Source organism: Camelus bactrianus, chromosome 30 (genome assembly GCF_048773025.1).
Source record: "Camelus bactrianus isolate YW-2024 breed Bactrian camel chromosome 30, ASM4877302v1, whole genome shotgun sequence".
NCBI classification, from domain to species: domain Eukaryota; kingdom Metazoa; phylum Chordata; class Mammalia; order Artiodactyla; family Camelidae; genus Camelus; species Camelus bactrianus.
In genome coordinates, this window is record NC_133568.1 from 23,811,858 (window position 1) to 23,836,107 (window position 24,250).

The 24,250-nt window shown below is 40.7% G+C and overlaps 2 protein-coding genes across 3 annotated transcripts in view; one reads left to right on the forward strand and one right to left on the reverse strand.

Moving 5' to 3' along the window:
- TMX3 (thioredoxin related transmembrane protein 3) overlaps positions 1 to 16,780 on the reverse strand; it is a 42,361-nt gene extending 25,581 nt beyond the window's left edge. Inside the window, exons 1-4 of the mRNA XM_074355383.1 lie at positions 16,538 to 16,780; positions 15,500 to 15,554; positions 9,800 to 9,839; positions 8,471 to 8,594 (exon numbers count right to left, since the gene is read on the reverse strand). Of these exons, the coding sequence (XP_074211484.1) occupies positions 8,471 to 8,594; positions 9,800 to 9,839; positions 15,500 to 15,554; positions 16,538 to 16,778 (460 nt within the window). The 5' untranslated portion in view covers positions 16,779 to 16,780. The remainder of the gene's footprint in view (positions 1 to 8,470; positions 8,595 to 9,799; positions 9,840 to 15,499; positions 15,555 to 16,537) is intronic.
- Positions 1 to 24,250, forward strand: part of CCDC102B (coiled-coil domain containing 102B) — a 318,630-nt gene that overhangs the window by 71,352 nt on the left and 223,028 nt on the right. The window lies entirely within an intron of this gene.

Genomic DNA, 24,250 nt, shown 5'->3' on the forward strand with positions numbered 1-24,250 from the left:
CTGAAGTATTTATTTTAAAAGATATTTTTTGTTTTAAAGAATATATACATATATTTATACATACACGCATATATAAAGTCTTACTTCTCATTTGACTTCATTTCCAGGACAAATATTTCTTTAGAAAAAGGCCCATCTCTTCCTTTAGTGTTTTGAGGCTTTAAATAACTGCTTTGCATTTTAATTTTAAAAACATAAATTGTAATTGCAAAGTTAATTTTTGCAGTCAATATATAATCTAAACATAATTTTATCTACATGTTTTAAAAGTTTCTGCTTTTGTAGTAACCTAGAGTAATTCCAGTTATTTTAAAGATTACTCTGAAAGCGTCATGTTAATGAATATGAGATAGTCCCTACAATGGCATCTTCTTGAGGGAAGTAAGAAATAGTGATGAAAATAAGCAAACAGGAATCAGGACTTTAATAGGTGCAGGAATCACTGTGGGAAATTAATACTGTACTACCTGACGGATTCAAGGCAACTAGGACAGGAAAGAAGAAATAAAATATTCTCAGTTGGTAGACAAATACAACGTATGTACACAACTATACTAGTATATGCAGAGTATACTGTTACTCACATGATCTCTCCCTTTGTTAATTTTCTTTTATTTCCAGAATATTTTCTTATCACAGCTGGGTATAAGAAAACTACCTCTACATGTGGGTTCCAAACCACCGGTCACTTTGGTAGTCATTAATTTTGGTTTCTCTTCACTCCCCAAAATACACAAGAATAAAGATAAAGTGAATTGTGGCAAATAATACACAGAATCTCTCCTTGGTCAACTCTAGAGCTTCTCCCTTAAACTCATGGAGGGAGTTGACCAGAAGGTTCTAGACAGTAATCAACTGGTTTTTATTAGAGGCAATACAAACAACAGAGGTAATAAAAATAAAAACTTGGTGTGTATGTATACGTATACACACACACACACACACACACACGTACGTATGTATGAAAATAAAGGTCCTGCCTCCGAATAGTCACGTGAACTTAGACCAATTACATAAATCTGTGCCCATCTCTAACTTAAAACTTAATTCTGTCAAGTGTATGTATGTGTTTATATATATATATATATATATATATATATATATATATATATATACACACACGTACTTTTTTTATTGATGTATAGTTGACTTACATTATATTAGTTTCAGGTGTACAGCATAGTGATTTAGTATTTTTACAGATTATACTCCATTTAAAGTGACTACAAAATACTGGCCATATTTCCCTTACTGCTTATTTATTTTCTGCATCCTAGTTTGTATCTTTTAATTCCACATCCCTGTCTTGCCCCTCCCTGCTTTCCTCTCCCTACTAGTATCCCCTAGTTTGTTTTATCTGAGTCTGTTTCAGTTTTGTTATATACATTCATGTTTTATTTTTCAGATTTCACAAATAAGTGATAACATACAGTATCTGTCTTTCTCTGTCTGACTTTTTTCACTAAGCATCATACTTTCTACGTCCATACATGTTGTTGCAAATGGTAGAACTTGTCTTTTTTTTTTTTATGGCTGAGAAATATTCCACTGTGTGTGTATATCTATCTATCTCACATCTTCTTAAGCCAGTGATCTGTTGATGGGCACTTGGGTTGTTTCCACATCTTGATTATTGTAAGTAGTGCTGCTATGGACACTGGGATGCATGCATCTTTTCAAATTAGAGCTTTCATTTTTTCCAGATATATATCCAGGAATGGGATTGCTGGATCATGGGTAGCTCTATTTTTAGTTTTTTTAAGGAACTTCCATACTGTTTTCCATAGTGGCTGCACCAATTTACATTCCTATCAACCCTGTACTAGAATTCCCTTTTCTCCACAGTCTTACCATTTGTTATTTGTATACTTTTTGATGAGAGTCATTCTGACAGGTGTGAGGTGATACCCCATTATGGTTTTGATCTGCATTTCTCTAATAATTAACAATAAGCATCTTTTCATATGCCTGTTAGCTATCTGCGTATCTTCTTTGGAAAAATGTCTATTCAGGTCTTCTCATTTATCAATCAGGTTGTTTTTGATACTGAGTTGTATGAGCTGTTTATATATTTTGGTATTAATCCCTTATCAGTCATATCATTTGCAAGTATTTTTGGGTCAAGTATATTCTAACTGAAGACTGCTGTAATTGACACTAACCTCTTCCAAATAAAAACCTAGAGTATGTGAATAAAGTACACTTTCAGTGCTCCCCATCCCAAATTAAGAAGCAGGTAAATATAAGCCCTTATTATCCTCAAATGAAACTCATTAAAAATTGTCAAAGTATTAAGACTAATATAATTGACTGGAGAGTGGGAGAGAGGTACATTCCACTAGCAATTCCTTATATAAATTAGAGAAAAATTTATTTATACACAAATCAAATAAAGAAAATGAACTATGCAATCAAAGAGAAAACAGTGGTGGTATTTTATAGCTGATGTTATGGTTCTCATAACAGACTTCAGAGAGAAAATCCCAGCTCCACAGAATCCTATCATTTAATTTCCCTGACCTCAGTTCTCTTGTTTTTTTTTTTTGTTTTTTTAATTTTAATTTTTTTTATTGAAGTACATTCAGTTACAATGTATCAATTTCTGGTGTACAGCACAATGTCCCAGTCATGCATATAGATACATACATTTGTTTTCATATTCGTTTTCATTACAGGTTATTGCAAGCTATCAATATAGTTCCCTGTGCTATACAGAAGAAACCTGGTTTTTTTTTTAATCTGTTTTTATATATAATGGCTAACATTTGCAAATCTTCCAAGTTTATCCCTTCCCATCCCCTTTTCCTGGTAATCATAAGATTGTTTACTATGTCTGTGAGTTTGTTTGTTTGTAGATAAGTTCTGTGTCCTCTTTTTCCCTTTTTTTAGATTCCACATATGAGTGATATCATATGGTATGTTTCTTTCTTTTTCTAGCTTGCTTCACCTAGAATGACGATCTCTAGGTCCATCCATGTTGCTGCAAATGGCATTCATTATTTTATTCTTTCTTATGGCTGAGTAGTATTCCATTGTACAAATATACCACAACTTCTTTATCCAGTCATCTGTCAGTGGACATTTAGGTTGCTTCCATATCTTGGCTATTGTAAATAGTGCTACTGTGAACAATGTGGGTGCATGTATCTTTTCAAATTAGAGTTCCCACCGGATACTACCCAGAAGTGGGATTGCTGAATCATGTGGTAATTTTTAGTTTTTTGAGGAATCTCAATACTGTTTTCCATAATGGCTGCACCAAACTACATTCCCACCAGGAGTTTGGAGGGTTCCCTTTTCTCCACACCCTCTCCAGCATTTATCATTCATGGACTTTTGAGTGATGGCCATTCTGACTGGTGTGAGGTGACACCTCATTGTAGTTCTGGTTTGCACTTCTCTGATAATTAGTGATACTGAGCATTTTTTCATGTGCCTATTGGCCATTTGTATGTCTTCACTGGAGAATTGCTTGTTTAGGTCTTCTGCCCATTTTTGGAATGGGTTGTTTGTTTTGTTGTTGTTGTTGTTAAGTTGCATGAGCTGTTTATACATTCTGGAAATTAAGCCTTTGTCAGTTGCATCATTTGCAAATATTTTCTCCCATTCCGTAGATTGTCTTTTTGTTTTGCTTATGGTTTCCTTTGCTGTGCAAAAGCTTGTAAGTTTAATTAGGTCCCATTTGTTTATTTTTGCTCTTATTTCTATTGGCTGGGTAGACTGCCCTAGGAGAACATTGCTAAGATGTATGTCAGAGAATGTTTTGCCTGTGTTTTCTTCTAGGAGATTTATCATGTCTTGTCTTATATTTAACTTTAAGTCATTTTGAGTTTATTTTTATATATAGTGTGAGGGAGTTTTCTTATCAATAAGATGGAGATGATACCACCTACTCTTTAGCCCTTTGGTTCCTTGAGCATTAACTTTCATTTCTGATAGAGTGTCAATTGACAGTGACCCCTAAAACTTCAAAGGTAGTTTTTCTAGATGGAAATGATAATATAATTAAAAAGCACACAAGCAAAGCATGAGTCAAAGACACATAATGACCCTGGTTAGGATTCCAACTTCTCCATTTCTCACTTATGCAGCAATGCAGAAGCTCCTTAACTCTGGATTCTGTTTCCCTTCTGAGGATACCATTCATCTTGTAGGGATATGGGTGATATTTAAAAACGAGTAAATGTGGAAAAGAATCTAACAGAGTCTGGCACGAAGAGATCCTCAAATGGCCCATTTTCTTCTATTCTTGATCCTGACCTCACAGTTAAGTACTTATCTGCTGACACAGTAATGTGCAGATATTAGTAAGAATTAACATGCTTAGAGTATCTTACAACTGGCTTTAATGTACCTTCAACTACACCTCAAAACAATCCTGTGGCAGGGGAAGGGTGCTAATGTTATCTTTCAGATAAACGAATACTTCAGAAGATTCAGTAACTTGTTACAAAGCAAGCAGTGATTAGGCAGCAGAGCCCACAGTGAAATGCAAGTCTGAGTTTAAATTTTTTGTTCTGTGTTTTTTGTATCAGAGAAGAATGGTTTAGATATAAACCTGAAATCAACTCCTTTACAAGCTGAAGAATCTGTCTCTAACATGAATAATTTGCCCTGAAGTTTTAAAATTTTAAATGTTCAGAAAACGAAGTTAAGCACAAAGCCCCCTATTTCATTTGTTTTCTCCTTGAAATGGTAACAACTTGATGGTCAAAACAGGCCTGATCTTGAATCACGGTGACCTTGGATTCTGGGCCTAATTCTGCCTCTAACTTTGGTGTTTGAAATTACGCAAAGTCATTTCACTGCTAATTACCTTCTGTTACTTCATCTACACAATGAAAGGAGGGAAGAAGTAAGGAGTAGGACTCACTCTGAAATCCTTTTCAGCTCAAAAATACTATTTTTCTTAGCATTTACTATGAGTGTCACTATAAGTCTAACATGAGAAAGGGATAAAATAATGCCGAAGTTCTCAATGAGGGGCGATTCTGCCCTCCGGGAGACACTAGGCAATGTCTGGAGACATTTCTGTTGTCACAACTTTGGGGGCTGGGAGAGAAGGGTGCTACTGATATCTAGTGGGTAGAGACCAGGGACTCTGCTAAACATCCTACAATGCACAGGAACTCTTCTCCCCACAAAACAAAGAACTGTCTGGCCCAAAATGTCAACAGTGCCATGTATGAGCAACCCTGAATATACTCACTGACTAAAAGGGCTTACAATCTAGAAAGTAAAGATTGATTTGCAAATATATCTGGGATCAAGGAATCAGAATAAGAATGTTACTGGCCAAATGCCCTTGAAAGTTTATACATCAGAGAGAAGTAAAATATGATCTTTACGATAAAATGATGTCACACTTAGGTTGAGGAATATATGGAATTTCAGTGGTTTCACAGTAGAAATCAGTACATGATTACAAGTAATATCAAGTAACAGTGTATCTTCTGAATGAAAAACAATATTTGTGCTCATTTTTGAAGGAATATGTACGAAAACAAAGGCAAATATAATATCTGAATTTATGCTGGACATTATACAACTTTCTAATGTTACTGGATTATAGTTTTATTAATTAAAACCATGTATAAAGAAGTTTTTGATACAATTCCAAATATACGGGCAGGATAAATCAAGACAGCTCAAATCTCTCTAGTTCAAAAGTTCTCTACACAGAGATTTGGATTTGTTGGACTGAGTGTGATGCATTTACTTTCAGTCACTGCAACTACATGATTGAGACATAAGACATCCTCAAACAGCCTAAGAGATTTCCTACACTTGTTACTGAATAATCCTATCCCACCCTAAACTGAAATCCTATAAATAATTATCCATCAAAATAATACTTTACTTTGTGACTCTCTAAGTGTGCAGCAGAATTACCTGAAGTTCATGTTAAAAACACAGTCTCATGACCTAATCTCAGAGGCTTTCATTTGGAAGAGCTGGTGTGGACCTTTGGAATGTGAATTTATATTGAGCACCCCAGGGCATCCTAATGCAGGTGGCCTGCAGCCTGAACGCTGAGAAACACTGACGCTGTGAGTGCCTGAAAAGCCGCCTACAGGGACGTGAGAGACACGTACGAAACAGTCAGTCCTTTAGTATTCCACGGTTAGATGCAGAATACTGCCGACAGACTGCTTGAAAAAAAATTCAGTAGCTTCGCCTGTTTGATTCCTAGTCCTACTAAAATGGCTGTATCTGAGCTGCCTTGAAAAATTTAGGAAAACTTTAAGAATTACATGCCAAAAATGTGTTTGTAATGTCTAGACAGTAGTTTTTGAATACTTAACTTTTTTTAGAAGATGATATCTCTCTTTTTCTCCATAGCACATACATAAAACAACTTAATTCTATAATACAGTGGAAATGCATCCATCATTGACATCAAACACTAAACACCAATTAACCAATGTTTATTGGTTATCGTTTAACTTAATAAAGTGAATGAATGAAATATGGATGCATTAGTCAATATATACTAGACATAAGAATTTACCTTCATGAGCAACGGCTGAAAGGAATAATTTCTTAAACATTGACAAAAGCTTATTTTAAGAAACATCAACTCAAGCGTATTATTTTCTCCCTCTACGTTAACTCCCTGCCATCGAGCTCTTCCTCTCTCAGTCCCAGCATTTCACACTTGTGAACTCAGTAATTCCAGCTCCAACATCTCATCTGCACTCTAGTTCCCTATATTCTCACACATCAATAAAGTGAAAGATCACAAACTCAAAAACAGCTGCTAACATGAAAACACACAAAATAAATGTATTCATCTTTTCCATTAAACTAGTGGTGATGTAGGTCAGTATGAACTACGCTAAGAATCTTACACTACTATTTTCAACTCTTTTTCTTTATACCACAGAGCCAATCTATCACATTCGTGATTTAACCCTTGAAAGTGTCTGTAAGGATGACTGTTCCCCCTTCACTCCACTGCCAAAGCCCCAAGTGCAGCCTCCCAAGGTCCAATATCAGGATGATACATACGTCACCTGAGATGATCTTTCTGCCTCTAACCACCCATCTTTCATCCTACACTGTCTGCCAGAAACATCTGTGTCAAACCATCTGCCTTCTCAAAAATGTGCATCGCCTCTCAACTGACAGCTGATAAAATCCCAAACACCTGTCCCACTCGGGAGGCTCTTAACTTCTGGTGTTACCCCTTAGCTCCTTATATGTGTCCACCATCGAGCTAGGGGGTTTGAGTAGGAAGTATTAATACAGTTCTCCAACCTTGAGAAGTATCACTCTCTCATTTACAGACAAGGAGACAAAAATTGAGAGAGTTTAAGTGCTTCCCTAAAGCCACAAAAGTAGGAGATGACCAAGCTGAGATTACAACATAGGGCTGTCTTGTTCCAAAGCGCTCCCAGAGTGCAATGCTGATTTCCTAAAATGAAATATGCATTTCATACTTCCACTTTCTTCATTCATTAAAGAAAAAGGGAACCTACATTTATTGAAGACAAGGGACCTTACATGTGCTACATCACTCTAATCTCAAAACTACCAATAAAAGAGGCATTACAATTAAATATTTACCAGTGTGAAAATCAAAGCCTAGAGATGTTAAGAAACTGCCCTTGTGCCACAGGGCAAAAGTAGCAGGCGGAGCCAGGATGTGAGCTACTTTCTGAGGCTATGCTCTTTCCAAATCTATGTGATACCTCATGCTTCCCCAAGCTTAATTTTGCCTTTTACCAAATCCTTTAAGACAGGTGTTGGTAAACTGTATCTGTACAGGATCTGATAATAAATATTTCAGGCTTTGTGGGGCCTACAGTTTCTGTTACAACTACTCGATTCTGCCACTGGGACATGCAAGCAGCTGTAGTTACAACGGTAAACAAAGGAGACCAACTGTTGAGCAGAGCCCAACTTACAGAGCAGGCAGGGGCCGGGCTGCGTTCAGGGGCTGTAATTTGCCAACCTCTGCTTGGAAACATTCTAGTCTCTGGTACACACTTACTAAACTCATTTTCCACTCCAGGATTTTGCTTTAATATTCTCTCTAATGTGCGTAATTCCCTGATGTTCACTCATAGTTATCCTAACTCGACTCACCCTGCAAGCTCCCGTGTCCTCCTCTACCAGGCCGCCACGGCTGCTCAGACAACAAACTCTCATTCTTAAGTCTACACAGCCTCATCAAGGGCTTAACACTCAAATTTCTGTAGTTGTCCCAAGCAACTGATTATCTCAGGTGGGCTCAAAGTAGGAACAGTGGCTTATACATCTGTATTAGGTGTAAGATTAACACATACTGCATATTACACATTCAATGATTAATTCATCTAACCCGTAAAATAGTCTGAAATCTCTAAGATAACCTTAATTTTCCATAAGCAAAAAAACTATTTCTTTCTCTTACCTGGACTGCTTCATGTAATTAAAACGTTTTCATTGTGAGGACAGTAGAACAACGAACTCAGTAAATGCTTACTAGAATAGGAAGTAGCATCCATCTTCCCAACTTTAACTGGAGAACCAACGCTTTTCATCTCCAGACCAACTTCATTCCAGATCGGTTCCAGTTTTTTACAATGGCCACACCATGGTGCATAAAACTTGTTAAAAAATTAAGAGAGAAAGAGAGAACCACTAAGACATCATGCTACTATGGATACCAATCTTAATTTTAACAGAACTTTTTCGACAAATGATCAGATAACAATCTGTTTTAGGAAAAATGTCTAAATATAATTTTTAAAATGGTTACAAAATAAAGGAACACAGATACAAACCTAGATAGATCAACTCCTAGGATATACCTCAACACTGACACCACTTTAAGTTTCTTTTAAATGACTACCATAAAAACATCTTTGCTCACAAGTGAGGATGTCCATGTTATTTAAAAATAAAACCACCAAATACACTTCATACATCATATGCACACCCCTTAAATGTTAATGATAAATATCAATCTATTTCTATTACAAAAATTCCAACAGAGTAGGTGCCCTTGCTACTGCAAGCGTAACCACTAGTTAAGACATGGGAGGCCACCTGGACGACTGCGTTGGCACAGTGACAAGTCAGGCTGATGAAGCTAAAATCGCAGTTCCTCCTTCTTCAGAATCACCGGGTGGCTGGGGTGGTACTTAGGCTCCTCCAGTTAAATGATGTAACAAATTGCTTGTTGTACTTTTATGAAATAAGACTTATATCCTTTTTTGTTATTATACTATGGAAATGTTCAAACATATACAAAAGGAGAGAGAAAGAATGAAACAGCAGACCTTCATGCCTCATTGCCTGGCTTCAGTAACTGTCAGCTCTGCCATTCTCATTCCATCTCTTCTGTCACTCTACTTTTCACTGAGGCATGTTAAAATGAATCCCAGGTATCAGAAGGTTTAAATACATTCAGAACATCAAAAGTGAGAAAAGGAAGACGAAAATTTGATTTTGTTCACTACTAAGATGAAAATGCGATTTTGACTGCCAAGTGATATTAATATATTCAATCTCCTGGATAACATGAAAAAATAAGAGTGAATTATGTAATAAAATCACACCATGATCTCTCTCAGACATAAATCTACAAGTGGCCATCATTAGACCCTCATCAAAAACAGGCTCCCTTGCCAGGAATCTTCAGGCTCTGGGGCTCAGTTTAATATAAAAACCCAAACAGTACTACCTGAGAAAACAAACTGAGTAACACACTACTACTAACTGTATATTGCCATATTCGGGTGAAGGAGAATAGAAAATAACACTAAAAATGGCAGGGGTGGGTAATTAGTATAAAAATTTACATACTCACATCTACAAGCCAAATGTCATCTTTTCGATTATCTTTAAACCTAAAAAACAAAAACAAGAAAACAGATCTTTGATTATAGGTTTCCACTTTACAACTAAACAGCACACGTGAAGATACTAAATAGACAAACACAGGAGCAAAAAACAAATTCTTATTTTACTCAGTGACCTCTAAATCTTATCCATTAAACATCTTAACAAAAGTAGAGAAATGATAAAATAATCAGGAATAAAGAATCCAAAAACAATTAAAGTAGGACTTGGTAGAAACAGATATTCTTCAAAGCGAGAAACAATCTGTCATATTGTCTTCGTCCTCTTTATGATTCTCAACAATTTCCACACAGTGTAGTTATTTACATACTCTCCAACCATAGATACGCTAACCGAGGAAGGAGTATGTTCGTTTCATCTCCTAGTGCCTAGCACAGGGATCTATGTTCAGTTTGCACTGGATGAATGACAGAAGTTCTCCACAGGCAAATTTTTAAAAGATTCTTAATCCTACAGATGAGACCTAGACAACATATTCCCCATTATCTGAGCTCTCAGGTTCAAAGGTGCTCACATCTGTCCAACTGTGACAGTCTATTGTGTGCCATGGGCAAGACAGCACCCTTAATCAATCCCTCAGCTTGGTGAACCCATATATTATGGCTTTGCTCCCCTTGCAGTTTATAGTTAAAAGTTCTATATTCATCCCATAGGGATACCCAGGATAGCAGCATGGCCACCTTAAGCAAACTGAACTAAAGCCCTCTAACTGATGGTCATTATTCTTGAGGTCCATATAGGCAAAAACCCATGCTCTGTATCCAGTGGCAAACGGAGGAGGTAACTGTCTCTCACTCCCTGATATTTAATAGCCATCCTTCTCTCCCATCAATTTGAGTCTTTGGCGAGGAGTTAAAGGGTACAGAAGTCCCTTACAGGGTCCCACATGGAAAGGAAAGTGTCAATAAATGTAAAAAGATACACAGTTAAAGGAAGGGGGCAGACAACGTGTCCAAACATGCAGGGCTACGGAGAAGTACCCAGGTGGGGAAGAGCTGCACTGAGCCCTCAGACTGCTGGCCTGAGGCGCGTAACCCAGCTTGTGGTGATCTTGCCCCCCCCCCCCATCAGCAAGTTAACCCTGTCCTTTAGCTGTTCATTAGAATGCTCACCCACCCCTGTGGATGAGGGGTGATACAGAGAGTCCACTGCATGCCCCATGACGAAGCTCACTGAAGTGTAGCCTGGGCCACAAATCCAGGCTGTTATCAGATGCAGTGTTTTCAGGAAGCCTGAATGGGAAACCAACGTGGTCTTAAAAGGCATGAGTGTGGCTCGAGTCGGTGGAGTGTATGGGGATGGCTGGACCAAACTGAGGGAGTGTTCACTGCAGTCGGAGTCCGGGAGGGGCACTATGGATGGGGTGAGGTGCCCAATGTCTTCTGTCTGCTGAAAATGCCTGGCCCGCCAACATGAAGTCATCTATTCCTGGCAGTCATTTTCAGCCTTGACCAGGATCTGACAGCTTTTTCGTTGCTGGTTGTCTTCTCACAACAGTGGTAATCCACACATGCCAGCCCAGCCTAAGGAGGTGTCTGAGTTTCCATGGCCCATCCTCTCGTGGCAGCAGGAGGCAATTAGCTGCACATCTGCTTGCTCTGGGGTGAAGGACAGTTCAGCTCCCGGTTTAGCTGACAAGCACGGAATGCTAGCTGGCTGTTTCCCTTTGTCAGCATAGGGGCTTTCCTGGTCAGCACGCACAGAGGGAACAAATCGCTTATTAGGCACAGAACCTACCTTTATGCAGATACGTCATTTTCACAGGGCATCTCTTTTGTATGCCACACAACCAATGGTTGTCATTAGCCACAGACCACGAAGTCAGTGAAAATATAGCCGGGCTCATTTGCTGGGGCTGGAGCAAGGGGCAGGAGATGGGGGAAGAGCAGAGGAGATGATCTTACAGCCTTCCACACTGCATGAAGCCACCCACTGTGCAAAGGTCCTTGATCATGCTTAGCAAAGAACAGGTCTCTTTCAGGTTGGATGGCAGGTGTACCCATTCCATCCAGTACAAAACAATCAGGAGCCACAGGGGAACCAGGCCCATAGGTGATATGGGAGGGCTCTGTATCTGGGCCCCCTCGTGCCAGAGGACGCAGTGGCTCCTTGGGTGTCATTGCCGGGAGGTGGAGGGGTACCTTTTCATTGAGTCATAAGACTCCAGCTGAGCTCCTGGATGTGTCGTTCCTAGTTCACCAGATCCGTGTTAGCATTCGGCAACCTGACTAGTGAGTCTACTACTGCACTCATCCACCGAGGTCCAACAACAGGCCAGTCACTGCCTCTCCAAAGGCGTATATCTTTCAGCCAACTTGGGGTGCTTCTCAGGTCAATGCTGGTCTGTGGTGGTGTCCTTCTGCCATGGGCTCCAATCACTGAACTGAGAGGCTGCTAGATGTGCAACTCAAGTGGCAGATGGGCACCAGTGAGGCCCAGCAGAAGGGAGGCCTCGTGGCCTGCTTAAGGACCATCAGAGCATCCTGTCGGCTGGGGCCTCACTCAAAGGCAGCAGCCGTTCCGGTACCTGGGAGATGGATCCCAGATCCCTGCATGAGTTATATGAAGCATCTGTAGCCCAGTAAGTCCATTAATCCTTGGGCCTTTTTTATTTTGGGTGAAAAAGGGCCAAAGGTTTAGTAACGATCTCCTCTAGAGCGAGATGCTGCGCTGGTCCCAGATTACACCAGGAAGACCAGCTGGGTACTAGATCCTGGTGTGCTGTTGGCAGTAACAGCCCAGCCTTGGTGCCAGCTGAGAGTTGTCACGGTGTCCAGTCCTTGCTGCACGGGGACCATGTTTCTAGTGTTTCCAGGTCATGGCCTACCCACTGAGAGCAGACAGGGAGGGAAGTCAGATAACCATAGAGAGACATTAAAGGTGTGACAGAATCCATTCCAAATGAAGGAAACTGATCCTGATCAGCCCGGTGGGGGGAGATGCTGGCATGTGAAATCACAAGTGCCACGGACCAAGCTCCCTCCAGCAGCACCTTCCTGATGTCAGGTACCACCAGTGTCAAGGGTGGCACCACGGCACCGGGCTCCCATCAGTGCTGAGTCCCCCGGCAGCCCAGGCCTTGTGCACAGGCCAGATGCGGCTACTGAGAGAGAAAGTCTCACAGGGCACTCCGGCTTCCTTCAGTTCAGTTCTTTCTTTTACTCGCCAGGCAGCCAGTACTGTTTTTGGGACACAATCACACTAAGAGCTGATGGCCCAGTAGGTTCAGTTCTCCACATGCTCTGCAAAGTGGCCCCAAGGACAGCAGTCCCACGGGGGCTTGGGGACAAAGGTGAGAAGTACATGTAGGTAATACATCTGTACCAATTTAGCACACTGGGCAGTCAGGGTCCAGAAGTGCGCTCACCCAGCACAGGGCCTGGGCAAGGCTGCTGGTGCTGGTCGGCACTGGCTCAAAGCCGAGGAGCGCTGTACGTGTCCTCCTCTTCCTGGGAGCTGGGGCCACAGGGCCCATTCTCACCTGTTCACTGATAGCCAGAGGGCCCAGGAAGTACAGTTCTCCCCACCTCCCCGGTGAACGTGAACTCGGCAGCCTCCCTGGGGAGAGAAAGGCCTCAGCCTGACACCTAGTCAGGGTCTGGGGCAAGGTTCTGGGCTGTCTGACTTGTCTCCACTCACTGGGCAGGCTGGCAGATTGATTCTAATAGTCACAGGGCTGTCACTGTGCTGACCCCAGGTCAGTGTCCATCAGACTCCTTACAGGTGGGTTCCTGGCCATGGGCCCACAGTGAGGAGCCTACCCATCTCCTCCCTGAGACCCCGTTACTGCGTAACCACACCTGGAGATCTTTCTGGAAAGGCTCTTGCATGACTTGCCGAGGAGAGGGTACCCAGTTCCCACCCATGGTCATTCTTTGTGCTGGTCAATCTTCACTCTCTTCATGGTGACTGCTTTTTCCATGTCCAAAAATGTCAGTGAAAACATGCACTGTGTCACAGGCTGACCGACCTGACTTCATGAGGAGGCTTAAGTGGGTCAGGTGACAAACAGGAGGAGCAAGGACAAACCTAGGAATCTGAGTTTGGTTAACAGTCTCATTATCCACTGTTCCTAATCCTCCCCTGCAGACCCAAGAGATCACCAGGATGGCTTGCAGGGCCGCTAGGGCCTCTGGAAAGGGGGCAGACATTTTTTTTGGTTACAGGAAACTCATCACAGGTGGGCCAAACCTGTTAGTCCATATAGCACCCAGCTGAGGCAGGTGAGGGTCCTGGGTGTCTGTGCCTGCTCATCCCCCTTCCTCCTCCTCCTAAGCAAAGTTGTGCTGTTAGGGCATTCTAAAGGAGGAGGTCTGCAGTGACATACCCTCCAAGGCACCACTAAGTTAAACAAAATCACCTCTGTGTTAACAGTGGTTTCCTTCAGAATCAAAAAGTGTCTGTCAACAATCCACTGGTGCTCCCCAACCCGGCTGGCAAGGCTGGTGGGTGCCCTGTGGGAACTCTTGAGCTTTCTGCTCTTCCAGAGCAGCCCTGAGCTCAACTGACCACCCTGCTGTGCACCCACTCTGTTGTGTAGAGGTGGTTATTTAGGACAAGCCAAACTGAAAGGAACAATCAAAGCTTTATTCTCTTACTGCGACAATACAAGCCAAGAGGCAAATCAGTAAAGGTGCCAGCTCCTCACTGTTCCATTTTTCTGAGTGGAACTGAACAGGCGAGAGTCAGGTGAATGCAGCACAGACAAAGGAGTTCATCTCTCTGCTGAGGAGCATGGAAGCAAAGGCTTCTGCCTCTCTCTGGACCCGTGGGCAGAGGGACAGACAAGGAAAAGGGATAGGCATGGAAAAGTACCGAGTCCCAGGGGAGAAAAGTGCAACCAAGCCTTTCAATAAGGAGGTTTCAGCAGAGATCCCAGGAAAGTCCTTAGGTGAGGCCCCATAAGGAGGCCGCCAAAAAAGGCAACCAGGCTAAGAATGCAGATATGCAGGTGAGCATGGCTGGCCCAGGTCTGAGTCTAAGACCAACTGCAACTCCCTCCAGACTGCAGTGCACTGGCTGTGGGCCAAGTCGGGGTGGGGAGGGCACTCCCCCTGGAGGGCTACCAAGAAACGCCTTGTACTTGCCTACTGTCTGAAAGATCACACACAGGATTCGGTCTGAAGCAGGACTCCTCACCTACTATAAGCAAGGTCCTGTGATTAATGCTTTGACTATGAAGATGAAGATGTATATGGTTATCAAATTCTAGCACCCACTCAGTAGTGACTAAAGCCAAAACACTAACAAATGTACAAGGTAAAGGTAAAATAGGAGAGGTTGCCAATTTTTTGATCTTATAACTGTTCTTAAAACTCTTTTGAGCACAATCCCATTTTGTACACATACAGCACTTAAGAGCAACTCCTAAAACAAAACTGGTGCTTTATTAGCTTTGGCCATTACTGACTCTATTAAAAAATTAAATTCACACTACGTCGTATATGCTGTACGCTTAAAACTAATATAATATTGTAAATCAACTAAAAAAAAAAACTACCTCCCCACGGAGTAAGTAAACTATGTAGCGTATATTAAGTGCTCAATAAAGCAAGCATTATTTAAAAAATACTAGATTGATACAAATATTCAGGTAACATCACAGTTGGAAGAAGTTAAGACAGTATTTAAAAACATATATACTCACGATTCATCTAAGTCTTCTACAAATCCTTTACAGAAAGCCATAGCTAGTAAAAAAACTGGAAAAAAAAGACAAAATGTGTACACAATAAATGCTGATTTATTTTTTGGCTTTATTATATGCTTAGTCACCTACGTAATGTTTTGGGTTTTTTTTTTTTACAACCTACCAAAAAATTCATCATTTATCCATCCCACGGCACAAATGATGCAAAAGCATAAGTAGTTCGTCTGTGTAACAAATATTTACTCTGCATGCAGCCACACTGTGGTAGCAAATTATATGCAGAGTAGTAACTGTAAGACGCAGAAACTGTTTTTAAATATATTTTTACTTTCATCCTGTTTTTTCCTTTTTACCACTCCATCCTTCTGGAGTAGAAGACGAAAACTTCTTCCCTATTTCTTTTTCTCTAGTAGCCAGTTACCTCCACAGTATAAACTTCAAGCGCCGTTCAAAATAGCGGTTCCCCCCGCCCCCGCCCAAACTGATAGAAATGACGCGAGCTACACTTCTAACCCTGACAGCAGAACAGCACCTGGCACGCAGTGGGGACGACATCGCTGCTGAGTAAACGAACTCATCACCGTGAGAACCAGGGGGCCAGACGCCGGCACGAGGCCGGGAAAGGCCAACACACGCCCGGTCACTTCTCACACCGCCCGACCCGGGGCCTGACCACGACCCGCCCTCGGCCCCCCTCTCTCTTAGCCCCCGCGTGGGTGACACGACTCAGAACCTAAAGCCAAAATAAGGTTTGGCCACAAGTTGGAAGGTGGCATCCTTCTTGCCCACGGATGGAGCTGGGCCCCTGAAACTTCCTGCCTCAAGAGACCAGAACCAACGGCAGTCGCGGGGCTCCAGCAAAGCGGCCCCGGGGAAGGACCCCACGGCGTCCGCTCAGCCAGGGGGCCTAGGGCCCGGAGGGTACGTCGGCGGTCCCGAAGGCCTCTCCCTATCCTCCCGACCCCCGCCCCGCATCCGACCCCACCCGGGGGAGGGTCCCAGTGCCCGTCCGCATCACCCCCGCGCGGCCTTTACCTGTGGCGCAGAGTCCCAGGGCGGCCCCGCGTCTCCGAGCTGCCATGCTCGCCGCGGAAGAGCTGCAAAAGCGGCCTCTGCGGAGGGGAGAGAAAGACACACCAGCAGCCGCCGCCTGCGCTCGCGGAAAGGCAGCGGGCAGGTCTGGGCGCGGAAGGGAAGCTCCGCGCTGAGGGCGGGGGCGGGGCAAGCCGGCCTCCGCTACCCTCCCAGGACCCCGCCGACCCCCGCCTCTGAGCATGCGCGGAACTACGGCGCCTGCGCGCGACGGGAACGCATGCGCGGTCGCGTCCCCAAAGCCTTTGCTCCCGGAACTGCCTCCGGGAGCGTGGGAACCTGTGCAGGGATCTTGCCTGCGGGGGCGGAGCACCGTGTCGGGATCAAGGGGGCGGGGGCGTTTCCGGGAAGTTGGATGCCCGCCGAATTTAGGGCGGAAGATGAGGTAGACTGACAGCATTTGAGGTCGAGTTCTGCCAGTCCTTTCCCCTGCTGCTCTTGTGCAGTTAGCACAAATTCATGAAAAGAGGTGGGTGTTAGTAGTGGGTAGGAAGCGGGAAAGCTCCGTGACCCTCCATACGTTTCCAGAATGAATTTGGAATCTTGGACAGTCTTAGCAAAATGGGAGATATGCCTTAGGGTAGGAAGCTCCATTAATGCATTTTTGCCAAACATGAGTCCCTTTAAAAAAAAAAACTTGTTTGCCTTGAAACCTGAACACATAAAGTAGATCATGGGGTTTGATTGGATGATTTGTTCCTGTTTTCTGATTTTTGAAATAAGTACTTAGTATAAAATATTTATATTGCTATCTGTTTTTCTACAGAACGAAATTTATAAAAGCAATATAGTGTTATACCATAGTGATTGCTGCAAGAACCATATCCGATTGAGATGAAATTTGTATAGGAGATGGAATGCCAGAGGATTTACATTAAGTCAGTTATCGAACGTGTTATGAGGACAGAGATGGATTGTGATGTCAGCCCATTCACCTTAGGTTCAAAATTCCAATAGGTAAAACTCATAAAACACCAATATTCCTAATGACTAGAAGATTAAGGTATAATCTGATTGAGAGTAAGCCCTCAGTTTCACCCCTTTTATTGCACACGTGTCTAGTATCCAGTGCAAGCCTTCAAGGGATTCAAATATGTGTATTTTCACATTAAGCGTGTACTTTATTCTAAGAGTTTAACGTATATATATAATCCTCATGAAGTTTCTCAAAGTAAGAAATGTTATAAATGGGGATCTAGGGACCCAGAGAAGGTAATTTGCTTAATAATGTAAAATGATGAAGTTGCTATTTGAAACAAAGTCTCAGGCTCCAGAGCTGGCATTCTTCCTGTAAGAAGGCACTGCCTATAGGATTTCTTTCTGCCCTAGAGTTATCTCCGTCCCTTTTCTCTGTCTCCTTTTTCAGTCATCCTATTTTGGCTAATGGTACACATATTTGACTGATTTCCTTGGGAGTTATGCTAGGTGCTTCCCAACTGAATATTTTTCATATCCAGTTGGTCACCCCATCTTGTTGCTTTTATCGCGTAGATATCTCTTCAGTCTGTCCCCATTTTCTCCATCTCCATTACCCCCAGGTCAGGTTCTCTCTTCTTTTGCTTGGATGATTGAAAAAGCCTCCTAATTGGTCTCCTAACCTCTAGTTTCACCTCTAAGTCACCCTGTGCACTCACTAGCTTGGTGTTTCAGAAATACAAATCAGAACTTTCATACAAAATCAGACTACTTTAAAACCTTTACCACTACTCCCTGGGTTACAGAACAAAATCATAGATCTACACATGTCTGATGGTCTGAGGTTTTCTCTAACTTTTCTCCCATTACTCCCCTCCCCCCAACTATGCACCTCTAGCAACTGTTCTTTGCAGAACTAGTGGTGCTATTTTCATCCCTTGTACCTTTTGTAAAATAGTCTTCATCCATTGGACTGAATGGATCTACCATCAGCATGTTTGCTGTCTCAGCCAGAATCTCCTATGTTGCACTTTGTTTTTTAAAAAAAAAAAAAAGCTTAACTTTTTTAAGAGCAGTTTTAGGTTCACAGCGTAATTGAGAGAAAAGTTCAAAGATATCCCCTCAAAAGAAGTAGACTAAAAAAATTCTCATTCTTATCCATTTTAAAATTGTCTTCTACAGCATATAAAAGAAAATATTAAAAATTTTTTTATCACAGCTTAAATTAGCAGGTAGAGGACAACAAAAACCACTCTTGACCTAGGCCTGTGCTTTCCAATAGTGTAACCACTCGCCATACATGGCCACTGAGCCCTTGAAATGCGGTTAGTGTGATGGAGTTACTGAATACTATTTTTATTTAATTTTAAAACTGATACTTGATTCAGTTTTGGAAAATGTTTAAGTATGGCTGAAAAACCTAAATATACATTGGATTTTAAAGGCAGTATAAAATGAATGTAAAGTTTCTCAAAATATTGATTATGTTGAAATTATTTTAGGTATGAGTTTATAAAATATTTTAAAATTAATTTCACCTGTTTCTGTCTTTCAACGTGACTACTAGAAAATTAAAAACTACATATGTGCTTGCATTATGTTTCTGTTGCACACCACTGACCTAGACAAACTGAAAATAATCAGAATAAAGCATTCATTTGAAAATGGTCAAAACAGAAAAACCTTTTTAAAAACTTTTGTACAGAACACAGGCTAAATTTACAAATGCTAAAACTTGTATTTAGTAAATTCATAGTACAATATGGGATACATTTTTTAATTAAAAAGTTTGTTTTTCCTGCTTATCTGTCTCCAGTGGTGATAAATTTCCTTGATACTTAGAAGGTTTTGTGCTACATGTGACATTTTTTAGAAAACCTTTCAGATGAACTAAATATTATACATATATATGCCTTGTATATTTGCCTACACATCCTCACCAAAAGGCATGTACAAAGAGGTCTGCAGGAGGACTGTTTGTAATTGTGAAAAACTGGGCAACGCAGATGTCTAATAGCAGAATACTAGGTTGTGCTTTTAGCACAGGTTAGGGATGATAATGGATGGACTTTTGTATAAGAAACTCATGGATGTATCTCATAAACAAAATGTTGAGCAAAAGTGAGAAACCAAAGAAAGGTACTCACAGTATGATTTGAGCTGAAAACTCAAAAAATAGGCAAATTAATCAATAGTATTAAAAGTCAGGGGTACGGGTAATATTTTATTTCTTAATCTGAGTGCTGTTACACAGATGTGTTCACTTGTGAAAATGCCTTGCACTCTGCTCATGTGGTTTGTGTACTTCTCTGTGTATAGACTCTAACAATAAAAGTTTAAAAATAAGAATAAAACTATATGTTTTTTTAATGGAAAGATGATCAATACACAATGTTAAAGCAGTGCTTCTCAAATGTGCTTAGCAACAGTTACCTGGAAAGCTTGATAAAACACTGTTTCCAACCACTCCTTACAGCATCTGAATCAGCAGTTCTGAATTTGTGTTTCTCATAAGTTCCTGGGTGATGCTGTTGCTTCTGGTCTGCAGATCTCATTTAGTGATGTTGAGGGAATATAAATCCAGAAAATACTGTTCATTTTTCAGATTGCTTTGTGTAACATACATGAGGAAAAAAACTAAAGAAAAATTAAATTTTTATAGTTATTGCTTGATGTATAATGTGTTTTATTATTAATTTTAAGTGATAATGCATATGTTTAAATGTCTTAGTTTTAATTTCTAGTATGGGAAATATTGTTAGATAGAACCCACATTTTTTTTTAAAAAGATCTTTGGAGTCCTCAGTATGTTTTTGAGAATATACAGAGGTCCTGAGACCAAAAGTTTAAAAACAAAGTAGATGCTTACAGAATTCTGCATTCAACAAGCAGAGAGTATATTCACTTGGAAAAGGTAAAAGAAAATCACATACCTAGAATATCATAAAGTAAGTTTCAGCAAGTTGAAAAAAATGTGGTATTATCAATATTTTCTCTGATCACAACACAATTAGTTTATAAGTCTATAATAAAAGATAAAATATTCCCCAAATCTGGACTGGAAATTTTAAAACACACATAATACCTTTGTAATAATAGGAACTGAATTATATTTAGAACTAAACAAAAAAGAAAACATGCCTATTAATATTGCAGGATGCAGGAGACTGTACATTTAGAGAAATTTATAAACAAACACTTTTTTTATTTTAGAGAAAAAGAATGAAAATTGGTGAATTAAATATTCTCCTTAAGAAGTGGGAGAAAGAAAAAAAAGGGAAGCACAAAAGACAAAAAGGGAGGTTCATTTTATTTTATTGTACTGGGAACTGTTTATGCATGCAAGGAGGACATGAATTTGGGGGATCCAGAGGCATAACGTTATAGATGGAATGTTTGTGCTGCCCACCCCCCCAATTCGTATGTTGAAGCCCTAACTCCTAACATGATGGTATTTGGTGATGGTGTCTTTGGGAAGTAATTAGGTTTAGATGAGGTGTCCTGGGGCTCCCCTGTTGTGATTGGTATCCTTATGAGAAGAAGAAGTAGGAGCACGCCTTCTCTTTCCCCCACATGAGGAAGTCACATGGAAACCCAAAGTCAGTTACCTGCAAGCCAGGAAGAGAGCTCTGACCAGAAATCAACCATGCTGGCACCCCCATCTCAGACTTCCCAGCCTCGAGACCTGTGAAATGAATGTCTGTCATTTCAGCCACTCGGTCTCTGGTATTTTGTTATAGCAGCCTGTGCTGACTAATACAGATACCAACGCTGATATCTTCAAAGTGCCAGCCACCTGCCTTCATGCAAATTCAAGTGTTTTTGGCAAAAGCATGTAATCATGGTCATCAATGACCTTTGGGTTTTTTGACCAGAAAATGATCTGATACTGTCCTGTGGTGTATTTCTTTTAAAAACAGTTACTAGCTAGTGATTGGGCATTTGCTAGGACAGCCCCATTAACTGAGTAACATAAAATTATGTCAACGGCTGAATTACCCCTCATGTCATGGGTAATATCAAAAAAGCATCCCAACAAGAAGGGAAATGGCGAAGAGTTCCATCATAACATGGAAATGATATTACGGACGCACTCTGCCGTGATGTACCGTGGGACCAGATCTGTTCCTAACTTATTCATGAGCAAGTAGCCCGTTCTCCACTAGGACCTCCGAAAAAGCCCTCTGAAGACTTCCTTGCTGCTCTTACTGATGGGCCTCGCCATTCCAGCAGTCTCCCTGGGACACAAGGGAATTGGCCAGGCTCAGGTGTCAGTTGCAGAGTGGAGAGCTGTGACTCCAAGGGAGAGCCGCTGTCCTGAGTCCAGCCCATAGCAAAGCCTTCACGGAAGAAGACAAAAGCAAGTCAGCGGCCCCGCAGGCTGAGCTACGGGCCCCGTTCCTGGGCAGTAAGAGATCTGGACACAAATAAAATCCTGGCCGTTTCGTGCTATTGACTCTTGGACTGTTGCTTATGGGCTTGCAGTTTGGTCTGGCAAGTGAGCTATAGACACCTAATGACAAAGGGACCCCTGGGGCAGGTGCTGTTCTTCAGACATCGCTGGCAATCCTGAGTGCAAATCAAAGTACAAGGTCCTTTTGCTCACCCAAGAACTCACTTTGGTTCTGAAGGTGACTGGAATCAAACTGATGCTCTGGTTCCACACAGAAAAAGAATAAGATGAGAGAACTTACTCTGGTAGATAACACCGTGCTAAGGAGGACAGTGCGGTATTGGCACAAGGACAAACTGACTGGCCTGCGGAACAGAATAGACAGCCCGGAAACAGACTTGTGCATAAAAGGAAATGTGACATGTGACAGAGAAGAAAACGGTATAAAAGGACACACCATGCTGAGACAATTCAAATCCATACAGACAAAACAATGAACTCGGACCCAAATCTTACACCATTTACAAAAATTAATTCCAGCCCGAAAGAAGACAAATGAACGAGCAAAATATTAAAATCTTTAGATGAATGTAGAAGAGAACATCTTTGATTCAAAGGATTTCTTAAACCCAAAAATTGCTAGTCAAAAGGACGACACTGAGACGTTGGTTAAAAGACACCACAGAGAAAGTGAAGTGAAAAGACTAGCAACAAAGTTGGAAATATTACGTGCAACAGACGTAACTAGTAAAGGATGAATTCGTTAAAAAATCAATAAGAAAAAAAAAGCACAGAACAATGAACAAAACACATGAAAGGCATTTTACAGAAAAGTAAACTCAAATATCAAATGATATGCAAAATAATCTATTTCAGTAAAAAATGCATTAACTTTATGGGCATACCATTTGACTTTCATTTGGTGTGTGGTTGTGGAACACTGGAAATTCTCACACTTTGTGAGTAAAATTTATATTTATGAATATATTCAACTTGAGGTTCTCATATATTTAATACTATATATAAAATGTAAGATTTCATCATATTTATGAATACATTCAACTTGAGGTTCTCATATATTTAATACTATATATAAAATGTAAGATTTCATCTAAATAAATTCCTTGATTACATATCTCAGATTAGATTCCAGGCAGTCATTGTAATAGGCCAGATTTTCTTGCCCATTAGAAAGATAAAAATGCAAAAATATCAATGCTCTATTTTCATTTTCACAAAAACATCTATAGTTACTTGTAAGTCTCCCTAGGGTTGAAAGGTGCTAACCCAATTATGTAAGTCAGTTAATGGTTCAGTTAATTAGGTTATTCACTTCCAGAGAGTTAGCCCGGGGAATAAATTTAGATTCTTGTCTCTGACCCTGAAGAAACACTTTAAAACTTTTTGTTATAATGAAAATTTTTTCATAATTTCAACAGAGAAGTGACTCACGGTAACAGTTAATAGTTCTGTCTGCTTATAGAAGTCTGCAGCTCCACCCAGGATAAACAGCTGATTAGAACATTTAGATCTATAAATCTTTCCCTCTGAATTTTATGGACTTATAAACATTAATGCAATCTTGGACTCGTTCATATTCTTAAAAGCATGCAAATATGACTGATTTTTAAAATGATTGATTGATTAGAGATGCCTCACGTCTTCAATCTGACTGGTTGTCACACGTATGAGGCCATTTCCTTGAGTCAGAAATGTTTTTTAGATGATGTATTTAATGCTTACTAGATTCTGCATCATTCATCAATATGATCAGTGTGTCAGCAATACCAAAAGGACTGAGTAATAAGATCCAGTAGGAATATATTCTGACCTTTTGACTTTCTTCGGTGTATTTAAATTAATCTTTATCTTTTTGTGTGTCATGGACTCAGGACTTTAATAGATTTAATGTATTTCAGTTAACCACAATCATTATTCCATTTCTGATGCTCATGTTGTCACAACCAAACCTTTGGCTCCTGTTCTCTTTTGATCTGGTTCCACTAACCCTTGAACAAAACCCTGACTTCTGATAACGAAGCTCTACATTCTTCATGCCTTCCTTCCCCAGACCTGCAATCAGTTATCCTTGCAAAAGGCCCTGGTTCCCTTTCATGGGAAGCTGGTTTTGGAAACTGTAATCTGGGCTTTACCTTCCATATTACACTGGTCCCATCTGAGATGCCATTGCCTCCAGGCCACTTCTCGTGGACAGAGGGAGAAATGATCAATTTTATTAATAATTATGTATGTGTAAATATATCTGTTATGTAATATGCCGCATAATAATGTTAATCCAGGTCTATATCAATTGTCAGTTTCATTTGGAGGAAAGCTCTTAAAGCAGA